Source organism: Elgaria multicarinata, chromosome 2, assembly GCF_023053635.1.
Source record: "Elgaria multicarinata webbii isolate HBS135686 ecotype San Diego chromosome 2, rElgMul1.1.pri, whole genome shotgun sequence".
Taxonomy (NCBI): domain Eukaryota; kingdom Metazoa; phylum Chordata; class Lepidosauria; order Squamata; family Anguidae; genus Elgaria; species Elgaria multicarinata.
The window spans coordinates 7412361-7437979 of record NC_086172.1 but is presented as its reverse complement, the minus strand read 5'-3'; the positions used below and the strand labels follow the sequence as shown (position 1 = coordinate 7437979).

The 25619-nt window shown below is 42.7% G+C and overlaps 1 protein-coding gene across 1 annotated transcript in view; it reads right to left on the bottom strand.

Moving 5' to 3' along the window:
* The window catches only part of COMMD1 (copper metabolism domain containing 1), a 95804-nt gene extending 75971 nt beyond the window's left edge, over window positions 1–19833 (bottom strand). The window contains exon 1 of the mRNA XM_063115864.1: window positions 19636–19833. Coding sequence (XP_062971934.1) covers window positions 19636–19833 — 198 coding nt within the window. The remainder of the gene's footprint in view (window positions 1–19635) is intronic.
* Between the last annotated feature and the right edge of the window lie 5786 nt (window positions 19834–25619).

The following is a 25619-nucleotide window of genomic DNA, read 5'->3' as shown; positions in this document are numbered from 1 at the left end:
TCAAATTTATTTATAGACTGTTAAAATGCTGGGAGAATAAAAAGGTCTTCACCTGATGTCTAAAAGCATATAATGTAGGTGCCAAGCGAACCTCCTTAGGGAGCTCATTCCACAGCCGGGGTGCCACAGCACTTTCACCACCACCCCCACAAAAAATTGCCAACTTTGATTTTTAAAAACATATGTTTCCTGGAAAAAATAAGAAGCACAAAACTTGAAACTGCTAAATTTATTTTAAAGTGCAAGAAATATGTCATGCCAATTATAGCAAACAAATTGGAAAGGAACATCTATGGGTCTAAAATGCATTATTGAATAGGAATATCACCTCCAAATCATCCCCCCCAACTCACACGCACGCGCACACACACACACACACTCAGCATCACTCACTCCAAACAAACACACACATAAACACATGCATTCACTCAAAGACCCCATGCACCCCATTCACCCATACATTCTCTCTCTCTCTCTTCCGGGTGCGTTCCGGAAGTCCGAACGTGGAGCCGCACACCCCCACCTCAGCGTCCCTGGCTTCGCTTTGGCTGGGTGGGCGCGGGTCGCCATCTCGCCCGCCCAGGCCCAGCTGAATCCTCGGGCTGGCCCAGCTCACAGCCAACGCGCGTGAGTGCTGCGCTGTGCCCGGCGCCCCTCTTAGCTTTGCTCTGTAGGCGGCCGCCTGACTAGCCTCTATGGTAGCACCGGCCCTGCAGAGAGGGCTTAGAATCCAATAAGCTAGGAAATTTCAGAGGAGAAGAATTGCTGTGGGTAGTAACACCAAGGCAGAAAAATAATGTCGTACTTGGCACATACTATTGTTTCCCTAATCCAAATACTGAAGGCAATCTTGCGATGAAAGAAGAAACTACGGAGGTATCCAAAGCAGAGGATGTTGTAATAATGGGTGACTTCATTATCCTCACATAAACTGAGTAAATATATGTTTGGGCCAGGACAAAGGGATATAATTTCTAGATATCCCAGATGACTGTGCCTTAGAACAGCTGGCTATGGAACTGGCGAGTGAGGATGTAGATGTGTATTTAAGTGGCACCCAGGACCTAACGGAGATGTAATTATTATTGATTAGGAACAGTGACCACAGTACTATCAAATTCAGTACATAGATTAAGTGGGAAATTGCCAAATCAGGCTGCAATTCTACATCCAATGACCTGGGAGTAAGGCCCATTGAACTTAAGTGTGCATGTTTACAGGACTGCACTTCAAAATAGAACGTCTATCAGTCCTTTCAAAAATGAAAGGACTGATGAAAGGGGGAAGGTCAACTCTCTCCAAAATATGTAGAGGTTATTTAAATGTACAATAAGAGAAAGTCAGCTAGAATGTATACCACAGATTAGGAATGGTACCACCAAGTCCAAAAGTACACTAATGCTGCTAACGAGGAGAGTCAAGGAAGCTATAAAGGCAAGAATGAATCATTCCAATAATAGAAGTCTTGCTCAAATTAGAAGAACAAATACGGACACATACTCTGGCAAATACACTGTAACACTAAAGATACAAAAAAATGTTTTATGGTGCTTAGTGCTCAAAGCTCTTAAGAGAAAGTATACATTTTTTTAAAATCATCAGAAACAAGAAACTGGCAAGAGAAAAGGTTGAACTATTAGACATGCTAAGGAATGCTAAAATGGACCAGGGAGATTCCAGAGAAGTTGAATACATTCTTTGTCCTAAATCATCCACACAAAATGTAGATATCCGTGCCAAGACTGACTTTTTCAGGGAACACATTTGAAGAACTGAGTCAATAGAAGTAACAGGGAAAGAAGTACAAGAGAATGACCTGGTTCACATGATCGGTGCAGCCCACCATGGCTTATTACCGGGGCCACTTTCAGAGGGAAAGGTCCTAGTACAAACCGTCAAAGGGCAGTGTTCAGCTCTTCTGTCTTTTCTTCCTTGATGGGGGTTTTTCAGGTAAGAAAAAAGGCAGAAGGAGGGGTGGGAAAGCACAGGTAGGCTACAAATTGAAGATGGTGACATCTGGATCTCTCATGAAGTTCTGTGAATGAGGCAGTGCAATTTCACAAAAAGAGCCTTGTCTGAAAGCACCTGGGTCCAGATGTATTCCACCCAAGACTTCTTAAAGAGGCCGAATGTGAAATTGCTTGTCTTCTAACAGAAATACATTAACTTGTCCTCAAGAGTGGCCTCTATACTAGAGGATTGGAAAGTAGACAATGTAACACCAATTTTCAAAAAAAGATCCAGAGATTACAGGTCAGTCGACTTAACATCTGAGGTGATGACAGCCTGTTCTCATGTTCATGTAGCATATTCACATTACAAGTAGTCCAAGTTTGTCTTGTACGATGGCCCTGAAATGGTGATCATGCCCCAAATTAGGGTAGATCGCACCAAGATTGCCACTATAATTTAACCCCCCTCCTCCTTTTTATATGGTGGAGAGACAGAGAGAAAAATGATAGGATAGGAGCTGCAAAGGAGATCAGAACTCCTGGCCTACAAAGGCTATGAAAAAGAGAGAATTTTAGCAGTTGCAACTTTTCTAAAGTTTGCAGAACCATCTGCATGTCCAAATTCTCACTTCTACATAAGCATTAAAAAGATAAAGGAACCCTCTCCTGATTTGTTTACAGTTTTCCAAGTCTGCGTGCATGGATGGGGGACAACAAAAGTATTTTTATCACCTCAGTAGATCCCATGTTTTGCACTGGTGTGAAAGATCGGTTTCCTGGTATGAAACGTTGAAAACTGCTGTTCTAGTACATTTCCCTTCGTGACTCAACACCCAAACTTACATTTGGGAGCTGAAGCACTACTAAATTTGGATATAGGAAACTAAGGTTCAAGCCCCAGCTCAGTAAGTCACGCACATTTCACCTAAACCAGGGGTCCTCAACCCCCGGGCCACGGACTGGTACCGGTCCGTCACCTGTTAGGAACTGGGCCGCGCAGGTGAGCTACTTTCACACACACACCCCAGCGTACCTGGGCGCGGGGCGCCATCTCTCTTGCCCAGCCGAAGAGAAGCCAGGAGGGTGGCTTCAGAATGGCGCGCCCGGCTGGAAGCCGCTCTGGGAGAGCGACTTCCAGGCGCGCCGTTCCGAAGCCACCCGCCCACGCTGTTCCGAAACCGGCCACCACCCCAGCGTCCTGACTTTGCTTCGGCTGGGCGCCCACCCAGCTGAAGCAAAGCCAGGACGCTGGAGGGGGCGGGCAGAGGACCCTTCCCAAAACCATCTCCTCAACCCCCACCCACCACCCGGTCCGTGGAAAAATTGTCTTCCATGAAACCGGTCCCTGGTGCCAAAAAGTTTGGGGACCACTGACCTAAACCACCTCCAAAGCTGTCACACTTATCTGAGCTTCTTGGAGGAAAGGTAGAACATAATGAAGAGGTAACCTCTTGCCTAAATTCGTGCTGAGAATCCCCTTGCTCAGAAATTTTCACTATTGTAAGCCTGCCGCAGGCATCCCTTCTCTAGGCAATTCTACTCTGGACTTTCTGTTGAAAGTTCCACACATTTTGGTTTGTCTTACTAGCCAAGGCCATTATCTAGGTAGCCACAGACTCATCCCTTCCCAAAGTCCTGAGGCATGAGCTGAAAATTTAGGGGAGGGAGAGTTGCGGGCTCTTGGCACTGGACTTTGTATAATGTCCATGAAGGGCATCGTTGCTACTGCTTTTTGCAAACTCCCATCAGAAGGGAGAGAAAGCACCTCTTTGCTTCTTCCTCAAGTACTGCATGGAGGAAAAGAGGGTGGTTTTCCTTCTGTAAGGGGGATTTCTCCTCCACCCCCCTAGATATGCAGGGGCACTTGTCAAAAGTAGGGGAAGTGGGTTGCTGCTGAGATATATATTAGTACTTTGCCAAGAACAATTCCATTGTATTACGGTTTTGTTTGTTCAAAACAAATGCTTTCTCATAAATCAGCCAACAACAAAAAATCGTAATTTCAAATGCCCCTTCCATAACAGAAATATAATTGATCAACAAGATGTCCTAATTGCTTTATTAGGTTCAAAAGGAAATGCCCTAGCACACACACACATAACAGGAAATAATTAAATTCTCTGAGAAACAGAGTATGACAAGCATGTAATACTAGTCAGAAAGGACAATTGGTAAAATCCAGGGGGGAAACACCCTTAGTTTCCAGAAACAGAACTTCACTTGTCAACAGCTATGGCTGTGATCCAGGAATTTGCCATGCCAGGCTGTGTAGGCATTTTCTTTAGCAAATCCTCTAAATTGTAGATTGCTGCCAATCTGCAATACAATAAAATCAGAGGCTCGGAGAAACAAAACAATTCAGCTTCATGTATCATATCAATTGTATTATTTCTTTGGCTCACTCACAGGCAGGAAGAAATACAAGGGTGGAGGGGAAGCAGTCACTATATAAAGATAGATTTAATTAGGAGTCTTTTAGTATAATACATTTTAACACCCTTTACTGGAACCCTTGCATACAATATGGATAGATGAAGGAGGGAGAGAAAGAGAACACAAACCACGGTTTCATTTGAGCAAGGATTCTGGGTACACCAACTTTCAGAATGAAGCGCTCACCCGCTTTCTCTCAGTTGGTGCAATAAATCAGTCTATTTATCCATCACTAAATTCTGAAGCCACTCATAATGTCCCAACATTAGTCTATCACAATAGCAGGAAATGCAAACACAGATCTGGTTCACTCATAACGCTAATTTGTTAAGCCATAAGTTGCTGAATTCTGAGTTACGGTGTGAACCTAGCTGCGCTAACAAACCATGTTTTGTTAATCATGAACCCAGAAGGAGAGTCCAAGGGTTATTATTAGATTGTGAACTCTGGATTGTTTTAAACCATAGATTGTTGTTACGTGTGAACCCAGAACCATTGGTTGTTCATGGCCTGTTTTGCCAGGCTACAGAGGCAGTGGACAAGAGTAGTAAAAAAAACCTAGTTGCTCTGCATGCCAGTACTATAGCACCACAAAGGCATTTGGGATACAGGTTGGAAATGAGCAAAGGGAGAGAAAAACAAACTACCCTGGGATTGAGAAAACAAACTGATTGTTTGATCATCTGCCAGACAAATCATGGGTTAAATAAACCATGGTTAGTTTTACGTGTGAACAAGGTCAAAGTCTCCAAACTTGCCCAGAATAATTACTGGGGCCTCTGACCCATAAGCGTAGACAAGCTAAAAGCCCATTAAGTTTGGTTGGCAAGTGGTAGGGGAGACACAGCATGGAAAATTCCAGTCCTTCGCCCAACTCTCTAACCCTAAGTCTTCGACTTCACTCACCATCCACGCTCTAGGTGGAGGACCAAGAATGATTCTACCACTTGCTCTATCTTTTGAAATGGCCACCATAAAGAACAGGAGACAGTTTAATGGTGATGGAAGAGAGTTCTTTCAATCCTCCCATCCATACTCAAGGCTGTTGCCATGGGAAGAGCAAAGGACAGGATAGGCTCCATTCCTAAATCTGTCCCTGTTCCCCAAAATCAATATGGCCTACTAGGTCTGAGAAGCAGATGAGGAATACTTCCTCCTCCTCCTCCCACAGGAGAAGCCTCCCCTGACTTCTTGGTTTTAGAGAATAAGGGCAAATGTACAAATCCAGCAATAAGGGACTACATAAAGGCAATTTTAAACTGCTCTGAAGGATTTTATTAGCTAATTCACATAACAAAATAATTTCTATAGAAAATCAACCATGGAGAGAACTTCTGTTGCTGAAGTGAAGTGGCTCACATGATAAATTTTCATGGCCTCTATGCAATCATCTGTTTATATGCATCAATCCTAAAACATCTTCTCTCTTTGTGGCTGCATTTTGTGTTTAGATAGCAATGGTAAAACAAATTTTAGAGTGTAAACCAGAACACAAACTAAACAATGATTGGGTTTGCATGACACAGGGGTGATTAATAAACCAGAGTGGCATGCCAGCTGATTTTCCTAGTTACCCTCGCCAGGCATGCATGTCATGACATATGTACGCAGTGAGCGTGGAAGGCTGGCGTGGTTAATCCCCACGCTAAGCATAATCAAATGTTCATTTCTTAAAGTCGAATAAGCCTTGATGACATGCACGTTAATGTTATTTATTACAATATTTATACCTTCTCTTTCCATCCCCCCAAAAGAGACCTTAAAAGCAACTAACCACTATCACAGCTAATATTATACCGTATCATTTTATATAAAACCATTTCAATAAAAATGGCATATTCATAAAAACAATAGAACAGCAGCAGCGGCAATAGAAAAACTTGCCCAGCAGACTGAAAGACACAATTGCCAGTCAACTCAGACAGCCATGTTGCATCCTCCTGGAGATAGAAAGGGATCAATGGCACCAGCCAAAGTTATGCCAGAGTCCTCATCGAAAACTTAAAAACTTCAGTGAATAGTGCCTATTTCATCTGGAGTCTGAAAGGCAGCCATTTCAAGGGAATCAAAAAGGAAGAAAAACTATGGGAAATTATGAATGAGGATACAATGGAGCTTTTAAACGACCTCTGGTGCCCTGAATAGGTCATGTGAATTATTCTCCTTCCTTCACCTTTGCAGAAAAACCATGAGTACCTATTTATTACATTTCAGCAAGCATTCTGGGAAAAGTGCTTGCTGCTTTGGAGTACTCCTCAATGTCTCATCTTGTTTCACTTAAAATGCTAAAAATAGAAGACGGGTCAGCTCATGTTTTGAAGACACGAGGGACAGAAAGTTGCAGTTCTCTTTGGCTAAATTTAGTACAGCACTGATCACCCAAGGATACGACAGAGGCAATTACTGCATATTTTACAAGCACTTTTTACTGCATAGTAATGAACAACAAATGCATTCTTTGCTCTGCTGGATAGTTAAAGTATTATAATGCTCTAAAGAAAGGAAAGAAAGGAAATTATATTTGCCCTTGATAACTTCCAGTTATCTGATTTCCAAATATTTTACATTACCTGTAAACAGAATTCATCTCAATGCTTGCATGAATGGTACTCTAAAGCAGTGGTTCCCAAACTTTTTCAGGTAACCGACCCCTTGGTTCCACAAACTCACGCCCAGTGCCCTCTTGGGATTCCAATGGGATCGGGGAGGGAGGACGGAGGGGTTAACGGCGACGGCGGCAAGCCCTACGCCAAGGAGCACCCGGAGGGGCCGAAATGTTGCTGCAAGAGAACGCATGTGCTTAAAAAGCAGGTCAATCACAGCAGTATCCGAACTTAATTTTTTATTAAAAAAATCTCCGTTTTTTGCAAACCCCTGCTAGGAGGCGGCACTTTGAGGCGGGCCTTAGATATAGGGTCATGCCGGGAGAGGCGCTCCATCAGCCCGAGTTGTCCGGAGCCGTGCTGCCAACAGGACCCTCCTCAATCCACACATGTATTAATACCATTTAAGAAGAGCCCTTTTAACAGTGAATTGAAATGTTTCAAAAGCACCAAAATGCTAATAAAGAGAGAAAACCTGCTTGGTGTGCCCTGCCACACTGGCTGCAAACAGAGGCGTTCAGTCTCTTTTCCTTCCCTCTCTCAGCAAGCCTGGAGCAGGTGCTTTCCATTTAAAGGGGCTGCGCTCCTCTGGATCCTGCTGTTCTGGGCGCCCAGGCTGAGCAGCGGCGGTGGTGGCCGGGTGGAAGGGCTGAGCTGAGAATGGCCCCTTTAAATGGGAAGCACCCGCTGCAGGCTTGCCAAGGGAAAAGAGAGTGAACGCCTCTGTTTTGCAGCCGGTGTGGCGGGGCACACCAAGCAGGGTAAGTCTCCTCATTAGCGTTTTGATGCTTTTGAAACATTTCAATTCACTGTTTAAAAGACTCTTCTTAAACGGTATTAATACATGTGTGGATTCTTCCCCAGTATGGCTTGGGACCAAGCTACCTTCTCCCATAAAAATGTCCCTGGGTTTTAAGACCTTCTGGAGAGGCGCTTCTCGGAAAAGACCACCTTGAGCACCCCCCTTCTGCCCCCTTGCCTCTTAATGCTGCCCTATGCAATCCCACCCCCCCAAGGGGGCAGTACCGCTCACTTTGGGAACCAAAGTATGTCAAAGGAAAACGGGTAACTATCATAATGTGCAGACATGGGGTTGAATTCAATGCTGGCTGAACACTGGCAAAATGGAAACCACTGGTGAAATGGATTTCAATCCCCCCCTGCTGCGGTCCCCTGCACAACCCCCAAATTCACTCTAGATGGTAGGGGGACCCTCTAGTGCAAATCTGGGGGCACAGGGTCAGCAGAGCAAGGGATATATCCCGTAGTACAAAAGGAGGGCTGCTCATGCATCACTGCATTGAAGCCATGGTGTTGATCATTAGATTCAAGACACAGCCACACTTGAAAGTCAACAGGCACACAGAAAAGTGTCACAGCCCTGATATCAATGCCCCATTAAGCCCAAACAAACTAAAGATAATCTTGACTGGTTGACACTCCATCCAAACATCTTTCCCAGTTAACATTTTTCAACATCTGTGAACTGTGGACTGGAAATTTGGGTTGTGCTCCAACAAGCCCATTTACATGCATGCAATAGGGCTTTATGGGGGCGGGGAGAGAAACACAGCAAGTTGGTGTCATTATCATGGTTTTTCAGCATTTGGAAATGATATGCTGAGTTTATTAGCAGAAGTTGAAATATTAGCAGGGGGCTGCTATTGAAAACCACACAAAATACAAGCCCCCATGGAGCACTAGGAACTAGTTTTATGATCCTATGTATCCTGCTTATTGTATTTAAGAATAATTCAACTTCATCTAAAAACAAAAGGGTTCGATCCAGATTTAGCCATGCTGCAAGAAAACTCAGTGATTTCAATAAATTTTATTTATTTTATTACATTTATATACCGCCCCACAGCCGAAGCTCTCTGTACATATGACTAAGAGTACAATCCTTAGGGCAAGAAGCCTTTTTTTAAAAATGTGGTATAGTGACTAAAGTATTGGACTGGGAGTCGGGAGATCAGGGTTGCTAGGTTTCTAGCGTTCTTCAGGTTTCAACTCACTAGATGTGACAGTGGGAGATCTACAATCACAGACATCTTCTGGATTTTTTTTAAAGACTAAATATAGTTCCTACACACACACACACACACACACACACACACACATGAAACTGGGCCAGAAATACTGGAGTGAGGTTATATTTCGTGGTACCACAGCACTGGGAAGATAGCAAATGGGAACGGTTAATCCCGCCTCATACAGCATTGCATCCCTAGTCAAAATTTCAGGCCCCAAGGACTGCATTTTGGTTTTTTTTAAAAAACTGTGGGACACTGGATTACACACATCCCATCATCATGTGTACTATGGAGGCTGGTGGGTCCAGTGTCAGTGGGGCGGGGAACTATTCAGGGTTTCAGTCAGAACGCTATATGAGTTATTTAATGTGTAAATTCAGTCAGAATTAGTCAGAACTTCTGATTAAAACCCAAAGCGGATTCACCACCCCACTGACATTGGAGCCACCAGCTTCCACTGCCTTGGACCTGGAATTGAGCCAGCCTATTTGTTCCATCCCTGTTTGGAACAAAAAGCTTGCCTGGAAACAGCCTAATTTTATATTGCCAACTTGCTCTAGCTTTCACTAATTCCGAAGAACAGGACGTTCCCAGGCCCCTTACCTTCATATTGAAATGTTAAACAGTAGTATGAATAAACTCAAAATGTTTATTCATACTAATGGCCATCTGATAATGTTTCAGTAGCACCACATATAAGATTTCTTGGGAAGTCAATTTGATGGTATGATAACTCCCTTCAGATTCTCTAAATTATTTTGATTTATTTAAATCAAACTTCAATGTGGATGCTTTGGGGAAATTCAGTTTACCATTTACAGTAAAACCATTTTAGTAGATCTGTAAAAGCCAGAAGAAAACATTGACTCCTTTCTGTCTTGGATTTATAAAATGCCTAGGAGTTGTTTCTTTTTGGGAGGAGGTTATTACACAGATAAATTTTGTATTGGGACAGTCCTTAAATTCACTGATTTAAATCCTCTTTTAAATTATTTACCTGATTCATAGGAATTAATGATCAGCATAAATGGATTCATTTACAGCTAAATTTACAGCTTTTGACAGCTAAAAGATGGATATTACAACATTGGAAGAATAAACACTCACCTCGTATAATGCAATCGATTGAGGACTTTATAAAACTTTCAATTTTGGTTGAATCCTATGTATAATTGCTAGAAAGTTGTATGCATTTCAGATGTATGTATTATTATAGATATATACAAATCCATGTATTAAAATACATAATTAGAAAATAAAGTTTTGCAAGTGACCACAGACACCATATTAAGGCCCCCTTCATGGGATACTATTGAAAGTGCCACATTGTATTGGGGCCCATGATGTACTTTGTGCTATTCTCATCTCTCTGGTTAGTTAGTAGACATCAATAAATTAGACAGCTAATTGGCACAGTACACAGTGTGGAAGGCCACAAATTAAATGAGGCACTGCAACAACAGAAATAAAACATTTCCAATTAAACTAAGCAACAACTTGGCAGAACATATATCCTCAGCTTTGAAAGTTCTATCTTCATTGGGAGTTTGTTGAAAATGAGGATCTGTTCTGTGTAGACTTAATTAATAGCTAGTGAATACAGAACATATGAAACATTGTGTGAAATGTCAAATTCCTCAGGGATGAAAGCGATTTGGTAAAATGCCCCAAAGTGGCAACAATATTCCTCAAACCCAGAAACTGCTTCTGAGCCAGAAGTCTCTAAATCAATGTCAGTCAGCGTCTTCAATTTCAAACTTCTCCTTGCCCTCATACTCACTGGGCAAGCTAGTTTCAGAGACTCTTCTTTGTAGGTTCGAGCTCCCTATCCAAAAGCCAGTGATCCACTGTTTTGTTCGCCCATTAATTAGCATCTATTGTTATGTAACCAGAGTATGTCAAAGCTAATGGGATGCATTGAAGGACAGGATAGTTTGCAATATTAAGTGTTTATATCTCTGTCTGGAGTAAAGGCATGTTGGCTGCCCCCAAATCTTCTCTTCGTTTTTTGTTTTTCTGAACCATTTCAAAAAGCAAGCTATTACCTGGTTTACATGTCACAATAAAACACAGTGGGTTGACCTCAAAGAGAAAATTTGGTTGCAGGATGGCTTAGCATTAAGTCCAAACCTGGTGCAGCATGTCCATCATGGGTTGTTTTTCGCAAGCAAGCCACCCTGAGAACCCATGACTTGTCGTGGTACCTGAACCAGGCGGAGTCACTTTACTGTGGATTGTTGCTTCTCTAACCGGGAAATCCTGCATGCATTGGGGCGGGGAACATATGATGGGCATGGCCACACCCACCTGGCAGCATACAGACCACAGAGGGCTATGTGGGGATCATCCACCCCCCCCCCCAACTGTAGTTCTGTACCACCGGTCAAAAGGCATTGTGCAGGTATTCCATCTGCCCCCTTAACTGATTTTTTTGTTATAAGAAAAAAGGCAGAATCATCAGCAGGAGAACTCTGGAGGACTACAAAGGAAAGCTGATGAAGTCTGGCCCTCCATACATAAGGGAGCATCAAGAAGTAGTGGGAAGTGATGGCAGAGTTGATATTCTACATTGGTGGAAAGCTTGTGATACCATATTTCTTCGATTCTAAGACACACTTTCCCCCCGATATAAACATCTCTAAAAACGGGGTGCGTCTTAGAATTGCGGGTGCGTTTATTATTTCTTAGAATCAAAGCTTTTTTTTCTGTTGGTGGTACTGAAATTAGTGTGCGTCTTACAATTGATGGTGTCTTAGAATCGAAGAAATACGGTATATCATTAATTAAGAAGAGAAACAATCTCTTCCCGTTTAAGGAATTGTGTATGAAGAAAAATCAGCTGAAACGAAGGGTCAGGTAAGAGGGCATCAAGAATGAGACAATGTCTGGGGTAGGCATTGCAAGGGAGTTGCTCAAAGAAATTGTAGAACAAGGTTCTAAATTTTACACATATAGAAAAGAACCTGGATTTGAGAGCTAAGGGACAGATCACAAGATAGTGCGTGGACTGTACCTCTTCCTCAGAGTGTTATGTGTAAAGAGAAAAGAAAAGATAAAACCCATCAGTTTGGACATATTATTAGGACTCCGTGATACATGCAACAGTCCTATTAACATGTGAACATCCTCAGGTATGTGTTCCCACAAAGAAAGTAGCATGTATGGAATGGAAGCACAAGTATTGTCTTGTAAGTGCTGTGATTTGTGATAACCCTTTTTTGATGAGTCACAATTAGATCATAGTAATTGTACGTATTGAGGTACATGTGTTCTTCTGGTTCATATACAATTTCCTCTACACGCTTCTGTAATATGAACACATTCACACAGAGGAAATTCGGCAACATGCAAGAACCAGCCTTCAGTTGCAAGATGTCATTTGTACTTCCATGACAACAAGATAGCCATATACTAAATAAATAAATAAATCTCTAGTATCTCTGAAATAAGCAAAACTAAATAGATCAGTGCTGTACTTGTTCATACAGTCAAATTGGAAGTATATTCTTTTGACATCAGTAGATCTCGCTTCCCACATAATGGGATCAGAATATTCAATACATACATGATCTTAGGTACTGCCTGCTTTGGATGGGGTTGCACGTCTCTCTTAAAAATGAGCTTTGTAGGTTGAAGGTTCTCCTGGATCTGATACTTATCCTAGGCCATAGCTAGACCTAAGGTTTATCCCTGGATCGTCCAGGGGTCAAACCTGTTCATCTAGGTGACACACAGGGGATCCAGTGCTCAGGCAGGGGCGAACCCTGGACGATCCAGGGATAAACCTTAGGTCTAACTGTGGCCCTAGATGCACAGGCCGTGTCAGCAGCCCAGAGCAACTTTCACCAGTTTCTACTGGTGTTTTTAGGTTATACATTCCGGGGGGGTGGGGGGGGGGGAGAGACACAGGACACCTAGCCATAGCCATTTATGACTTAATCATATCCAGATTAGACTACTGTAACATTCTATGTGGGGTTGGCTTTCAAAATCATCTGGAACCTTTATTTAGTTTAAAATGTAGTCAGAACATTAACCAGTATATGGCACATGAAACATTGTAACACAGATTTTGTTTCATCTTCCTTAGCTACTTATTTGCATCAGAGCTCAATTCAAAATACTGATCCCAACAGTGTCATTGTATATTTTATTTATGGAACACATTTTGATCCTGCCATCTGTAAGAGAGTATATTACTAACCATATTACTCATGTAGTTTGTTAAGTATTTTACCAAAGAAGTAACAAAATGCTACATAGTCAGACTGTATCAGCAGAATAGTATACTTTGCATGTACCAAGAGAAAATGCATGTTTTTGTAAGCGAATTTCAAATACTCTTTTAAAGCAATAACAGATTCAACACCAACATTTGCACCAAAGCTGATGTTGCGCTGCCACCCAGAGGCAGAAAATGAAGCCGTCCCAACTAACAATTATGTCAGTAAGAAAGGGCATATGATCTACATTAGAACAGTTCAGGGTTATTATTATTATTATTAATTTATAAAGCACCATCAATGTACATGGTGCTGTACAGAGTAAAACAGTAAATAGCAAGACCCTGCCGCATAGGCTTATATTCTAATAAAATCATAGTAAAACAATAAGGAGGGGAAGAGAATGCAAACAGGCACAAGGTAGGGTAAAACTAACAGTATAAAGTCCAGCTAGGCTGCCAAGGGCTAGTTAAAGCTGAGTGAAACTTTCAATCAGGGGGCTTTGGGGGTGGCAGCATTTCTTATTCTTTAAACATACTTGCATATTCTTAGCTTTCAAAACAGACTATAAATGCATATTGTTTTTGTCTATGAATGTAGACTCATTCTGAAATTTAGGAGGTGTTATAGCTTCACAATCAAATATGAGTTCTTTAGTGGCCAGCAATTTCAGAGCAGATAAGAGGTACATTTTAACTCTAAGGTGATATATACCTTCACTTACATAAGTCTCTATCCATAAGAATAAACAGTACACAAATCAGACATCAAAAATGGCAACACTCAGAAACCAGTGGTAAAACATTTCAATCTCTCAGAACATTCTGCTGCTGCCCTGGAAGTTACTGCTTTTCCAGCAGAAGAATCTCAAAGATGATTCCAGCATGAAACTGCTGAGCTAGAATTAATCAGTAAATTTTAATCTATTTGTTTAGGACTCAGTCAGAACCAGGGGGTTTATCTCCAACAGGTGTTAAATTAATATAGCAAAGCTAGAAAGTCTCTTATTGCCAATTATTGCTGTTGTGAATGGTCACTGTGCTTATCTTTGTAGATATTTTAGCAATATTGCATTTTATGGCTTTCTGGCCATGTTGTTTCCAATTCTTTCCCGGACATCACTCAGCTGAGGATAATTCTTTGTGCATATATGAAATGGGTTCCGGTACACAAAAACAATAAATGCTTGTCTTACAGATGTGCATGTTTGTCATAAAACCAACAACATGAAAAAAAAAACTCGATCATTAGGAAGTTAATCTACGAAGACCATAAAAAGCAGTCAATATTCAAGCTTAATGTAAATAGATTCCAAGACAGGAAAAAGTACCTAGAATGGGCCTAGTGAAGAAAATAGAATTAGATTTCAAATGTGTAGTATATATTCTTGTAGTGAGAGGGAGATCCATGGTGTGCACGTGACCTGTCCCAAGCCTGAGAACTGACACCTCTAAAGCAATGACAGAGAAGGAGAGATCTAAACTTTGGAAGTAAAAAGACAGCCGGGGAATGGTTGTAGCTCTTTACTCAACTGTGCATTTTCAGGGGAGAAACAGTCTGTCCTGATATCCAGTTTAAAGAAATGAAAATTGGTTCACTCCTATAGGAGTGCAATCCTATGCATGTTTAGACGGAAATAAGTCCTAAATCGCTTGGCATACCCTGGCCAGCACAGCTAGTTGAGGGATGCTAGGAGTTGTAGAACTTATTTCTGTCTAAACATGCAGAGGATTGTGCCCTAAAACATGGAACAGCGCTTTGTTTTTTTAAACTTTAACTTTTTTAAAAAAAATTTTAACATTTCTTGGCCGCCCTTCAGGGCACAGGCCCTCACAAGGCGGCTTACAACAATAAAAAACATAAAATATTTAAAACAATAAAATATTAAAAGCAATAAAAACAATCAAGTAGCAATTAAAACAATAAATCCATAAAAACCAGCAGGAACAACAATAACAGTATAGATCATGGAAAGGCCATTGTAAAATAAAATGTTTTTAAGGCCTTCTGGAAAGCCTGGAAGGATGGTGCATGGCAGAGCTCTGGTGGAAGTTTGTTCCAGAGGTTTGGGGCCACCACAGAGAAGGGCCTCTCCAGTGTGGATACTCACCAAATTGCTCTCACAAGTCTGCAAATGAGAACTTTCTGATTTTAAAGTGCGGGCAGGCACTTTATTCATGCTCTTAAGCACTTTGTCCTTAGGACAATGGGTTGTGTTTTTTTTATGGCAGTGCTAGGGTGACCATATGAAAAGGAGGACAGGGCTCCTGTATCTTTAACAGTTGTATTGGAAAGGGAATTTCAGCAGGTGTCATTTGTATATATGGGGAACCTGGTGAAATTCCCTCTTCATCAAAACAGTTAAAGCTGCAGGTGTCCTGCCCTCTTTTAAATCTGGTCACTCTAGTATTGCTCCTGCACTTTAACTGTTGTGATGAAGAGGGAATTTCACCAGGTTCTCCATATATACAAATGACACCTGCTGAAATTCCCTGTTCAATACAACTGTTAAAGATACAGGAGCCTGTCCTCCTTTTCATATGGTCACCCTAGCAGAGCAGCATTCCAATATGAAATGCACTCTGCATATGCCCAGTCATAGATCACAGTGCCAGAATTTCCAAACAGAAAACAACTCAACATAGGAATATTTCAATTTGCAAAGAAAATAAATACCTAGCCCACAGCTGATATTTCAAATTCCAGCTGTGGGCTAGGAGATCAGGAAGTTATGAAGCCAAATCCTATACCAAGCAAGTAAGGAATAAGGCACATTCCACAAATAACATGACAATGAACAGAGCCGTTTGCTCCTCTGGCTTGCCTGCGTTCTCCCCTATCGGGAATATGGCAAGGAGAATTGGCCTCGGTTCCCACCACCCACAGGTGAGAGAAGAAGCAGCGGCCAACATCTCTTCCTCTGGCCCATTCACAATTTCTTTGAAAAGCATAGCGGGGAGAATTGGGCTCCGTCGGGGGCGCCTCTGCTTCTACTCATGTTGTTCTTAGAATCATAGAATCATAGGATAGCAGAGTTGGAAGGGGCCTACAAGGCCATCGAGTCCAACCCCCTGCTCAATGCAGGAATCCACCCTAAAGCATCCCTGACAGATGGTTGTCCAGCTGCCTCTTGAAGGCCTCTAGTGTGGGAGACCACAACCTCACCAGGCAACTGCTTCCATTGTCGTACTGCTCTAACAGTCAGGAAGTTTTTCCTGATGTCCAGCCGGAATCTGGCTTCTTGTAACTTGAGCCCGTTATTCCGTGTCCTGCACTCTGGGAGGATCTAGAATAGATCCTGGCCCTCCTCTGTGTGACAACCTTTTAAATATTTGAAGAGTGCTATCATGTCTCCCCTCAATCTTCTCTTCTCCAGGCTAAACATGCCCAGTTCTTTCAGTCTCTCTTCATAGGGCTTTGTTTCCAGACCCCTGATCATCCTGGTTGCCCTCCTCTGATCAAGCTCCAGCTTGACTGCGTCCTTCTTGAAGTGTGGAGCCCAGAACTGGACACAATACTCTAGATGAGGCCTAACCAGGGCCGAATAGAGAGGAACCAGTACCTCACGTGATTTGGAAGCTATACTTCTATTAATGCAGCCCAAAATAGCATCTGCCTTTCTTGCAGCCCTATCGCATCGTTGGCTCATATTCAGCTTGTGATCTACAACAATTCCAAGATCCTTCTCGTTTGTAGTATTGCTGAGCCAAGTATCCCCCATCTTGTAACTGTGCATTTGGTTTCTATTTCCTAAATGTAGAACTTGGCATTTATCCCAATTAAATTTCATTCTGTTGTTTTCAGCCCAGCACTCCAGCCTATCAAGATCACTTTGAAGTTTGTTTCTGTCTTCCAGGGTATTAGCTATCCCACCCAATTTTGTGTCATCTGCAAATTTGATAAGCGTTCCCTGCACCTCCTTGTCCAAATCATTAATAAAAATGTTGAAGAGCACTGGGCCCAGGACTGAGCCCTGCGGTACCCCACTCATTGCCCCTCCCCAGTTTGAGAAGGTTCCATTGATAAGTACTCTTTGAGTCCGATTCTGTAGCCAACTGTGAATCCACCTAATAGTTGTTCCATCTAGCCCACTTTTAGCTAGTTTGTTAATCAGAATATCATGGGGCACTTTGAGAGCCAGTGTGGTGTAGTGGCTAAGGTGTTGGACTGGGAGTTGGGAGTTCCGGGTTCTAGTCCCCACTTGGCCATGGAAACCCACTGGGTGACTTTGGGCCAGTCACAGACCCTCAGCTCAGCCTACCTCGCAGGGTTGTTGTTGTGAGGATAAAATGGAGAGGAGGAGGATTATGTATGCAGCCTTGGGTTCCTTGGAGGAAAAAAGACGGGATATAAATGTAGTAGTAGTAGTAATAATAATAATAATAATAATTCTTTGCCTCTCTCTGGGCAACGCAGTAGTACGGCTGGGCTCCAGGCACCCCGAATCCACACTCTTCCAGCACCCAGAGGGAGGGTGCAGGTGAGAGGATGCTCCTTGCAGGAGTAGCTGCCGCTGCCCACGTGCACACCTGGCCTCTCCCTCTTGGGGGAAGCGGGGCTGGACCCTGTGACCCTAAACCTCGCTGCTGCCACTCCTACGAGGAAGGCAAGTGACCAGCTCTCTTGCCCTAGGCAGTGTGACAGGCCCCAATTCTCCACCCACAAGCACCATGAGAAAGAGTGTCGGTGTGCAATCAGCCCCTTTTACTCATCCTCTTCTCTCAGCTCCTAGGGAGGGACTGGAAAGATTGCAGTGCTGGCTGGGGGGGCGAGCCCCCCCCCCAGGCCCAAAGGCTCATTTCCCACAGAACCAGCTCTGAGGAGGGCTGTAACATAGTGTGTTTAGCTAGGGTGACCATATGAAAAGGAGGACAGGGCTCCTGTATCTTTAACAGTTGCATAGAAAAGGGAATTTCAGCAGGTGTCATTTGTATATATGGAGAACCTGGTGAAATTCCCTCTTCATCACAACAGTTAAGGGTGCAGGAACTATACTAGAGTAACCAGATTTAAAAGAGGGCAGGGCTCCTGCAGCTTTAACTGTGGTGATGAAGAGGGAATTTCACCAGGTTCTCCATACATACAAATAACACCCGCTGAAATTTCCTTTTCAATACAACTGTTAAAGATACAGGAGCCCTGTCCGCCTTTTCATATGGTCACCCTAGTTTAGCATGCTGTGGCACCCGGGCTGTGGAACGAGCTCCCCAGAGAGGTCCACCTGGTGCCTACACCGTACTCTTTCCATCGCCATCTGAAGACCTTTTTATTCTCTCCGTATTTTAACCCTTAATTTTAACTTAAATTTTACTGTTCTAACTCTGCATTTTAATCTTATATCAATCTTTGCTGCGTGGTTTTTATCCTGGTTGTGCTTTTTACACTGTATTTTGTATTTGTGCTTTTAACCTGTCGGTTGTTGTATTATGATTTTAAATTTTGTGAACCGCCCAGAGAGCTTCGGCTATTGGGCAGTATAAAAATGTAATAAATAAATAAATAAATAAAGCGTGTTTACATACAGGACAGGAAACCAGAAAGCTTTCTCCCATTAAAAAACACACACACACGGCCGCCTCTTCTGATGGTTAATTTGTCCCTATAGCGCATATATTATTATTATTATACAGTTTTCATACCATTTTAAGTGTTAGCCGATCTACACCAAGCAGGATATAACACTTTTAAAATGGTATGAAAACTGTATATGTAATGTGTCATGGGCCTGAACAGTTGTCATGACCATTAAAAACCGTTATACGGCTTGGGACCTTACACGGCTTGGGACCACAATACACGGCTTGGGACCATAACCTTACACAACTTGGGACCACAATACCTGACGGAACGCCTCTCCCGACGTGAATATACCCGGTCACTACGCTCAACATCTAAGGTCCTCCTCCAGATGCTTACTCCGAGAGAGGCTCGGAGTGTGGCAACGAGGGACAGGGCCTTTTCGGTGGTGGCCCCCAGACTGTGGAATGATGCTCGCCTGGTGCCAACGCTGCTATCTTTCCGGCACCAGGTTAAGACTTTCCTCTTTGCCCGGGCATATGGCAGCACATCTTAATCACCCACATGTTTAGTTTTTAATGCTTTATGTGTGTATGTTCTGTGTTTTAGAGTTTTAAATTTTGTATACTTGTTTTTACGTCAATTTTAGAATTTCTGTAAACCGCCCAGAGAGCCCTGGCTGTGGGAGTGGTATATAAGTGTAATAAATAAATAAATAAGCAAGCAAGCAGTAGTGTAGATCCTAACGTGGTGCCGCAATCCCGCTTTGGCGACCCGGCTGTACACGTCACAGATCCGCCGCCCCGTGAGCGGAAGCCAGCGCCAGGCCGACTCCCCGCCCTGCCAATCAACCTGCCAGCCCCGCCTCCGTTACCTTGACGATCCCCGTCATCTTGGCCAGTAAAACTCGGAATTCCTGCGGCGCCGTCTCCGAGTAGAGCTGGTCCCGCAGCAGCTCCTCCGTGATCTCCGTGTTGCCGTAATAGGTAGCCTGGGCGATGCCGTTGAGGAGCCCCTGGAGAGGCTTGGCGGCTTCGGCGGGTGGGGGTTGTTCTGCCGTCGCCGCCGCCATCTTAGGTAAGGATTGCTAGGCCGCAGCGCAGGGAGATGGGAGCCGGGCGCGGACAAAAACAGCCGCCGCCACCGCGATGGACGTACCGCTTGGTGCAGGAGTAGCGACCCCTACTGGTGGCTGCAACAACAAGGAACGGGAGCCGGCCGGGAAGGTCTCCTGCGGCGCGAGAGCCGCAGCGCCTTGGGCGTCGTCGGGGCGTGTTCACACGTGCAGCCTTGGAACAGCGAAGAGAAGGCGGATGCAGGGCTTGTACAGGCTCTTCGACGGAACTGCCACCATCGCATTGCTGGCCGATTTAAAGCGCGCATGCTTGAAAGTGCTGTTTGCATATTCCTATGCATTTTCATAAACGCTATTAGCAGCACTGTCTCCCACTTTTTTGTATGCATAGTTGTTAATACAGGATATAAAGCCGGCCATTTAATTCAGATATATATATATCAAGTGGCAGATGCCCTCAGGGTGGTTTATAATAATAAAAATACAAAACAATAAAATGGCAACCAAAACAATAAATACAGCAACAAAAAATATCAGTGTTTAAAATATTAAAGAGACAGCAGTAAAGTTAATTATCAGTACAACAGATTAAACATAAAATGTGCTGGAAAAGTAAGGTCTGAGCCTGGACCTAAACATACATAGTTGTAGATGTATACATTAATAGAAGTGGGGCTCTTCTGTGCTTTCTCATGTCACATGGAAACTGGCCTCAGTTTCAGACAAGATAGCCTATTTGCCCCCAGGTCCCTATTTAGCAGACAAGAGTTACTGTTTCTCAATGGGTGCTGCAATGAGTGGCTACAAAGTTAAGGAAATAATGAAACAATAAACTTATAGCAAAACCAATCTCATATATATATATATAGAATAAAATGTGGAACTCTTTTTAGAAGCATACACACAAAAATAATAAGCAGACAGACAACAGTAATACAGTAATAACGCTGCTCCACAATATCTGTAAGTGAATATCTCAATGGGTGCTGCCATCTGGAAGACCTCAAAATATTTTGCTAGGCTTCCCTGGCACTTGCCTTGCCATCTGCAATATCCTCATTCTCACACTCTGGAAAATTCACTTAATACACTGTGTTGACATAGAGGAACTTATGAGTAAACATGCATAAAACTGTGCTGACCTAATATTAGAAAAATATTTTAATTCTGTTTACCCTACCCTGTGCCTGTTTGCATTCTCTTCCCCTCCTTATTGTTTTATTATGATTTTATTAGAATGTAAGGCTATGCGGCAGGGTCTTGCTATTTACTGTTTTACTCTGTACAGCACCATGTACATTGATGGTGCTATATAAATAAATAAATAATAATAATAATAATAATAATAATAATAATAATAATAATTCAGCTTTAACATTTAGTATGAAATGGCTGGGCAGCCTAAATATATATATAATAAATTGTTAAATGAATGAGTGTGAAAGAAGAGAAAAATGTAACTGTATGGTTACCTTACATGAATGCACTGACTCTTGTGGCCTACAGTCTGGCCAGTAGCACTAATTGAAAGAGCCTTGAGTGAAATCCATGCATGCAAAAAGCCACCTAGTCATTTATTTTATCTATTTATTATAGCAATTTTATCCCGCCCTTTAGCCAAGAAAGGCTCTCAATGTGACTTAAATTTTTTTTTCTTAAGACAGTCCCTGCCCACAGGCTTACAGTCTGAAAAGCATGACACAAAAGGAAAGGTGATTGGGAGGGAGGAGGAGGAGCAGGAGGGGAGAAGCAAATTCAGGCACTAGTTTCTTAGTTGCAAAGTTCAGCCGCTGCTTCCTTTCCCTCTCCCTCTAGTCATCCCTGAAACTCAAGAAAACTTCAGAAGCAGATTCCGGCACAGAGCAAGCCGCTGCTGCTGAAATAATAATCATGGTGTGTGTGTGCGCAAAGAGGCATTTGCAACTGACCATAAAACACACTCACTTCCACCTGGTAAATGGAAGCATAAATGCCAAAATATTTATTTATTTATAGAATCCTATGTCTGCCCCCCAGCCCCTCTCTGGGTGGACATAGGTTTCCTCCCTTAGTGTCTTTCTAACTTAGCACTATACACTTCCATGGCAACCTTCTGTTTGCAGTTTGGTTGCCATGTTTTAAGATTTTCTTACTTTTGAGAACTATCATTTAGGAATAAGAAGGATACATAATATGAAAGGTATGTGAAGTAGGATTGTCAGCCATGTGTCGTTTTCAAAAATTCTGGCTTCTCAGGTAAAATGCCTGAGTCTGTGTGGAATACTTTCCTCCATAAGGAATTTAAAAATGAACATAGTTTGGGTCCAGGTTACCTGTGGGATCGCCTTCTCCCATACGGTCCGGCCCGCACACTCAGGTCCTCTGGGGAGAACTTACTTCAGTTAACCAAAACTAGGCTGACAACTGTTACTCAAAGGACCTTTTCTTCTGTCGCCCCCAGACTGTGGAATGGCCCGCCAGAGGAGATTCGTCAACTTAACTCCAGCTGAGTTTGGATGACACATTAGGCAATGGAGGTGGTAATAGCACACTCGCCGTGCATTATTCTCACATGACATGTAGCCCCTCCCCCCTCATGTGGCTGAAAGTCCCAGTGTCCTTTAGGGCTGCCAGTACTCCAACGTCCCTCCGTCTTCCTGGCTGCATCCCATCAGACATTGAGAGTTCTGCCGGCTGTATAGGAGCAGCCGGGGTGTTTTTGCCGCTCCTGCCAGAGAACTCTATGGCCAATGAAATGGTGCACTCGAGGGAGGGGAGAGCCCTCCACATGACATCTTATCCTATGTAAACCACCCAGAGAGCTTTGGCTATGGGGCGGTATACAAAAGTAATAAAGAATAATAAGAATAATCTTAATTGATTATTTGATAAGCAATAGAACAGCCTGTTGTTTTTTCCTGTTGATTAAAATGGCGAAATACTGTACTGTCAGTTGTGTGTGCATTGCGTGCCCCTCCTCATTTCATTTCTTTCTAGACAAAAGCACACCCTGCTAGACACTGCTCGGAGGATGGCAACAAGGGAGAAGGCTTTTTCGGTGGTGGCCCCCCAATTATGGAATGATCTTCCCGATGAGGCTCGCCTGGTGCCAACATTGTTATCTTTTCGGCACCAGGTCAAGACCTTTCTCTTCTCCCAGGCATTTAACAGCATTTAACAACGTGCTAATTTTTTTTTTAATGGACCCAAGAACTGTTGTTGTTTAAAATGGATACTGTTTTATACTGTTTTTATATTTTTTGATGGTTTTAAATGTTGTATACTTTTTTAATGTCCACTGGTTTAAACTTTTGTAAACCGTCCAAAGAGCTTTGGCTATGGGCAGTATATAAATGTAATAAATAAATATGACACAATCAACTTGACTGACAGTTGCCTCCCCCCCCACCGTTGATTATCATGTGGTCTGAACCCAGCCTCTCTCTCTCTCTGAATCTTTGAATTTAAGACAGCTTTGAAGACTAGCCTTTTCCAGCAGGCCTACACAGAAGAACATGAAACCAAGAATTTTTAAGATGTATTGATTTGTTGTACTAATGTTGATCTCCTCCTCAATTCAAAGGGAAAGGGAAAGTTTTTCAAGGAGAGACGGCCTTTTGTATATAATCCCTTAATGAAATAATTCAATGGATATCACCTATGACCACCTCCTCATATAAGATCATTGTTGTCTCCAATCGGCACCGGAGGAGTAACATTCACAAGGCGCATCATTTACAATATAAATGGCACATGTGCAGTCACCCATTGGCAATAACAGCATAAAACACCTGGCTGCTATTTTGTTTGGTTTTCCATTCTCTGGTTCTGGCAATAGGCCAAGAGGGAAACATTCTTGCTGAACCCACTGGGACTGTTCATACAAACATGGTGGGGGAAATAAGCCATGGTGTCTTATTTCCTCCACTGTGCGTGCCAGTCATGTATGCAGAGCGGTACGACAGTGGAACCAGTTACCTAGGGAGATTGTGGGCTCTTCCACACTAGAGGCATTTAAGAGGCAGCTGGACAGACATCTGTCAGGGATGCTTTAAGGTGGATTCCTGCACTGAGCAGTGGGTTGGACTTGATGGCCTTATAGGCCTCTTCCAACTCTACTATGATTCTATGTGCCATGGGAATTATTATTATTATCATTATCATTATCATCATTATTATATTTATTTGTATCCCGTCTTTTGCCCAATGCTGGGCCTCAAGGCGGCCTTACAAAGTTTAAAACATACATTGAGGGGAAGGGAAAAAAACATAGTTTAAAATACACAACAAAATTATAAGACATTAACATAGATGGAGGGCCAGGTTATTCTCCAAAGGCCTGCTGGAACAAAAAAGTTTTAGCCTGCCTCCGAAAGCCCATCAAGGAGGGAGCCAGCCTAGCTTCCCCATGAAGAGAGTTCCAGAGCACTGGAGCAGCCACCGAGAAGGCCCTCTCCCATGTTCCCACCAAGCACGCCTGTGAAGATGGCGGGACTGAAAGAAGGACTTCTCCAGAAGATCTCAAAGCATAGGCAGGCTCATAAGGGAGAATACGGTCTTTCAAATAACCTGGATCTGAGCCATATAGGACTTTATAGGTCATAATTACTTTGCCAGCACAGCTTCCTGTGTAGTGTGAACCTGGCCAAGGTGGTTTGTTGCTGTTAACAAGCCACCCCAGAACCCTACAACAGCCCATGGTTTAACTATGGCAACAAGCCACCCAGGTCAGGTGTGCACAACATGGGAAGCTGTGCTGCTGAGGGTTAATTATGCTAATCCCTCTGTGGCTTATTAACCACCTTGTAATTGTACAAACCGAGTTGCTGAGGGGGTGACTGAGAACTCCAAGGTAAGTGTAGTTTGGCTATCTGCCATATCTATAAAAATGGTACTTAAATTTCATTAATTATATAATTAAGGCTCTGTCCCAACACCTAGCAATCCTGGGGCACATTTCAGCGTTTTCATCTTAATGCCTATTGCTTAGCAATTTAAATGTTAATCATTGAGCTATTTAGACCACCGTTAGTTCTCATGCTGTTCTGGTAATGTGTGAACCCTCCTTTTCTTTGAAGTTTGCAATGGTGCAACACTTCAAGGGGTGGATTTTTTCCACATTAGGTTTTGAGTCATTAATTCATTATGTGCCTGGCAGGGATCCAGTCCCTAATAATGAAAGTATATCAAGATTTTATCAGTTACTATTTATGTATGCATTAGCCATGTTTAAATGTACTCCCCTAATTTAATACTTGCTTGCCTGACAAATATGGAATTCTAGTGCCTTACAGCTCTATAATATGCTCATTTAGACATTAAATCCCCCAGAACCTTTTAAATCTTTTTTAATATAAGTGACACTCACTTGCTGTCTTCTACAAAGCTTTAACACCTTCATAGTTTGCAAGCAGCTTTAAGAATGTATCCTTGAGGATACATTAAGAATGTAGGCTGCCTTAAGGCCCAGCATTGCGCAAAAGGTGGGATACAAATAATAATAATAATAATAATAATAATAATAATAATAATAATAATATTTAAATGGCAGAAAGCTATTTCAAAAAGTTACATTTTCTAAACCTGAAGCAGTTTCTCAGTGAAGCAAAATAAAGGGTCCACATGGACCACGCAGAACTATTATTCTAGACAATTCAAATTGTTATGCAATTGAAAGTAATGCAAAGCTGTTCATAGGCACTTTAACAATAAAGATTATATTCTTGTTTTTGCTGGCGTCCTGCCTGTAGTGGAACTGCTCTGTCTTTCTGTGGCCAATGAATATCTACAATAATATTAGTAGT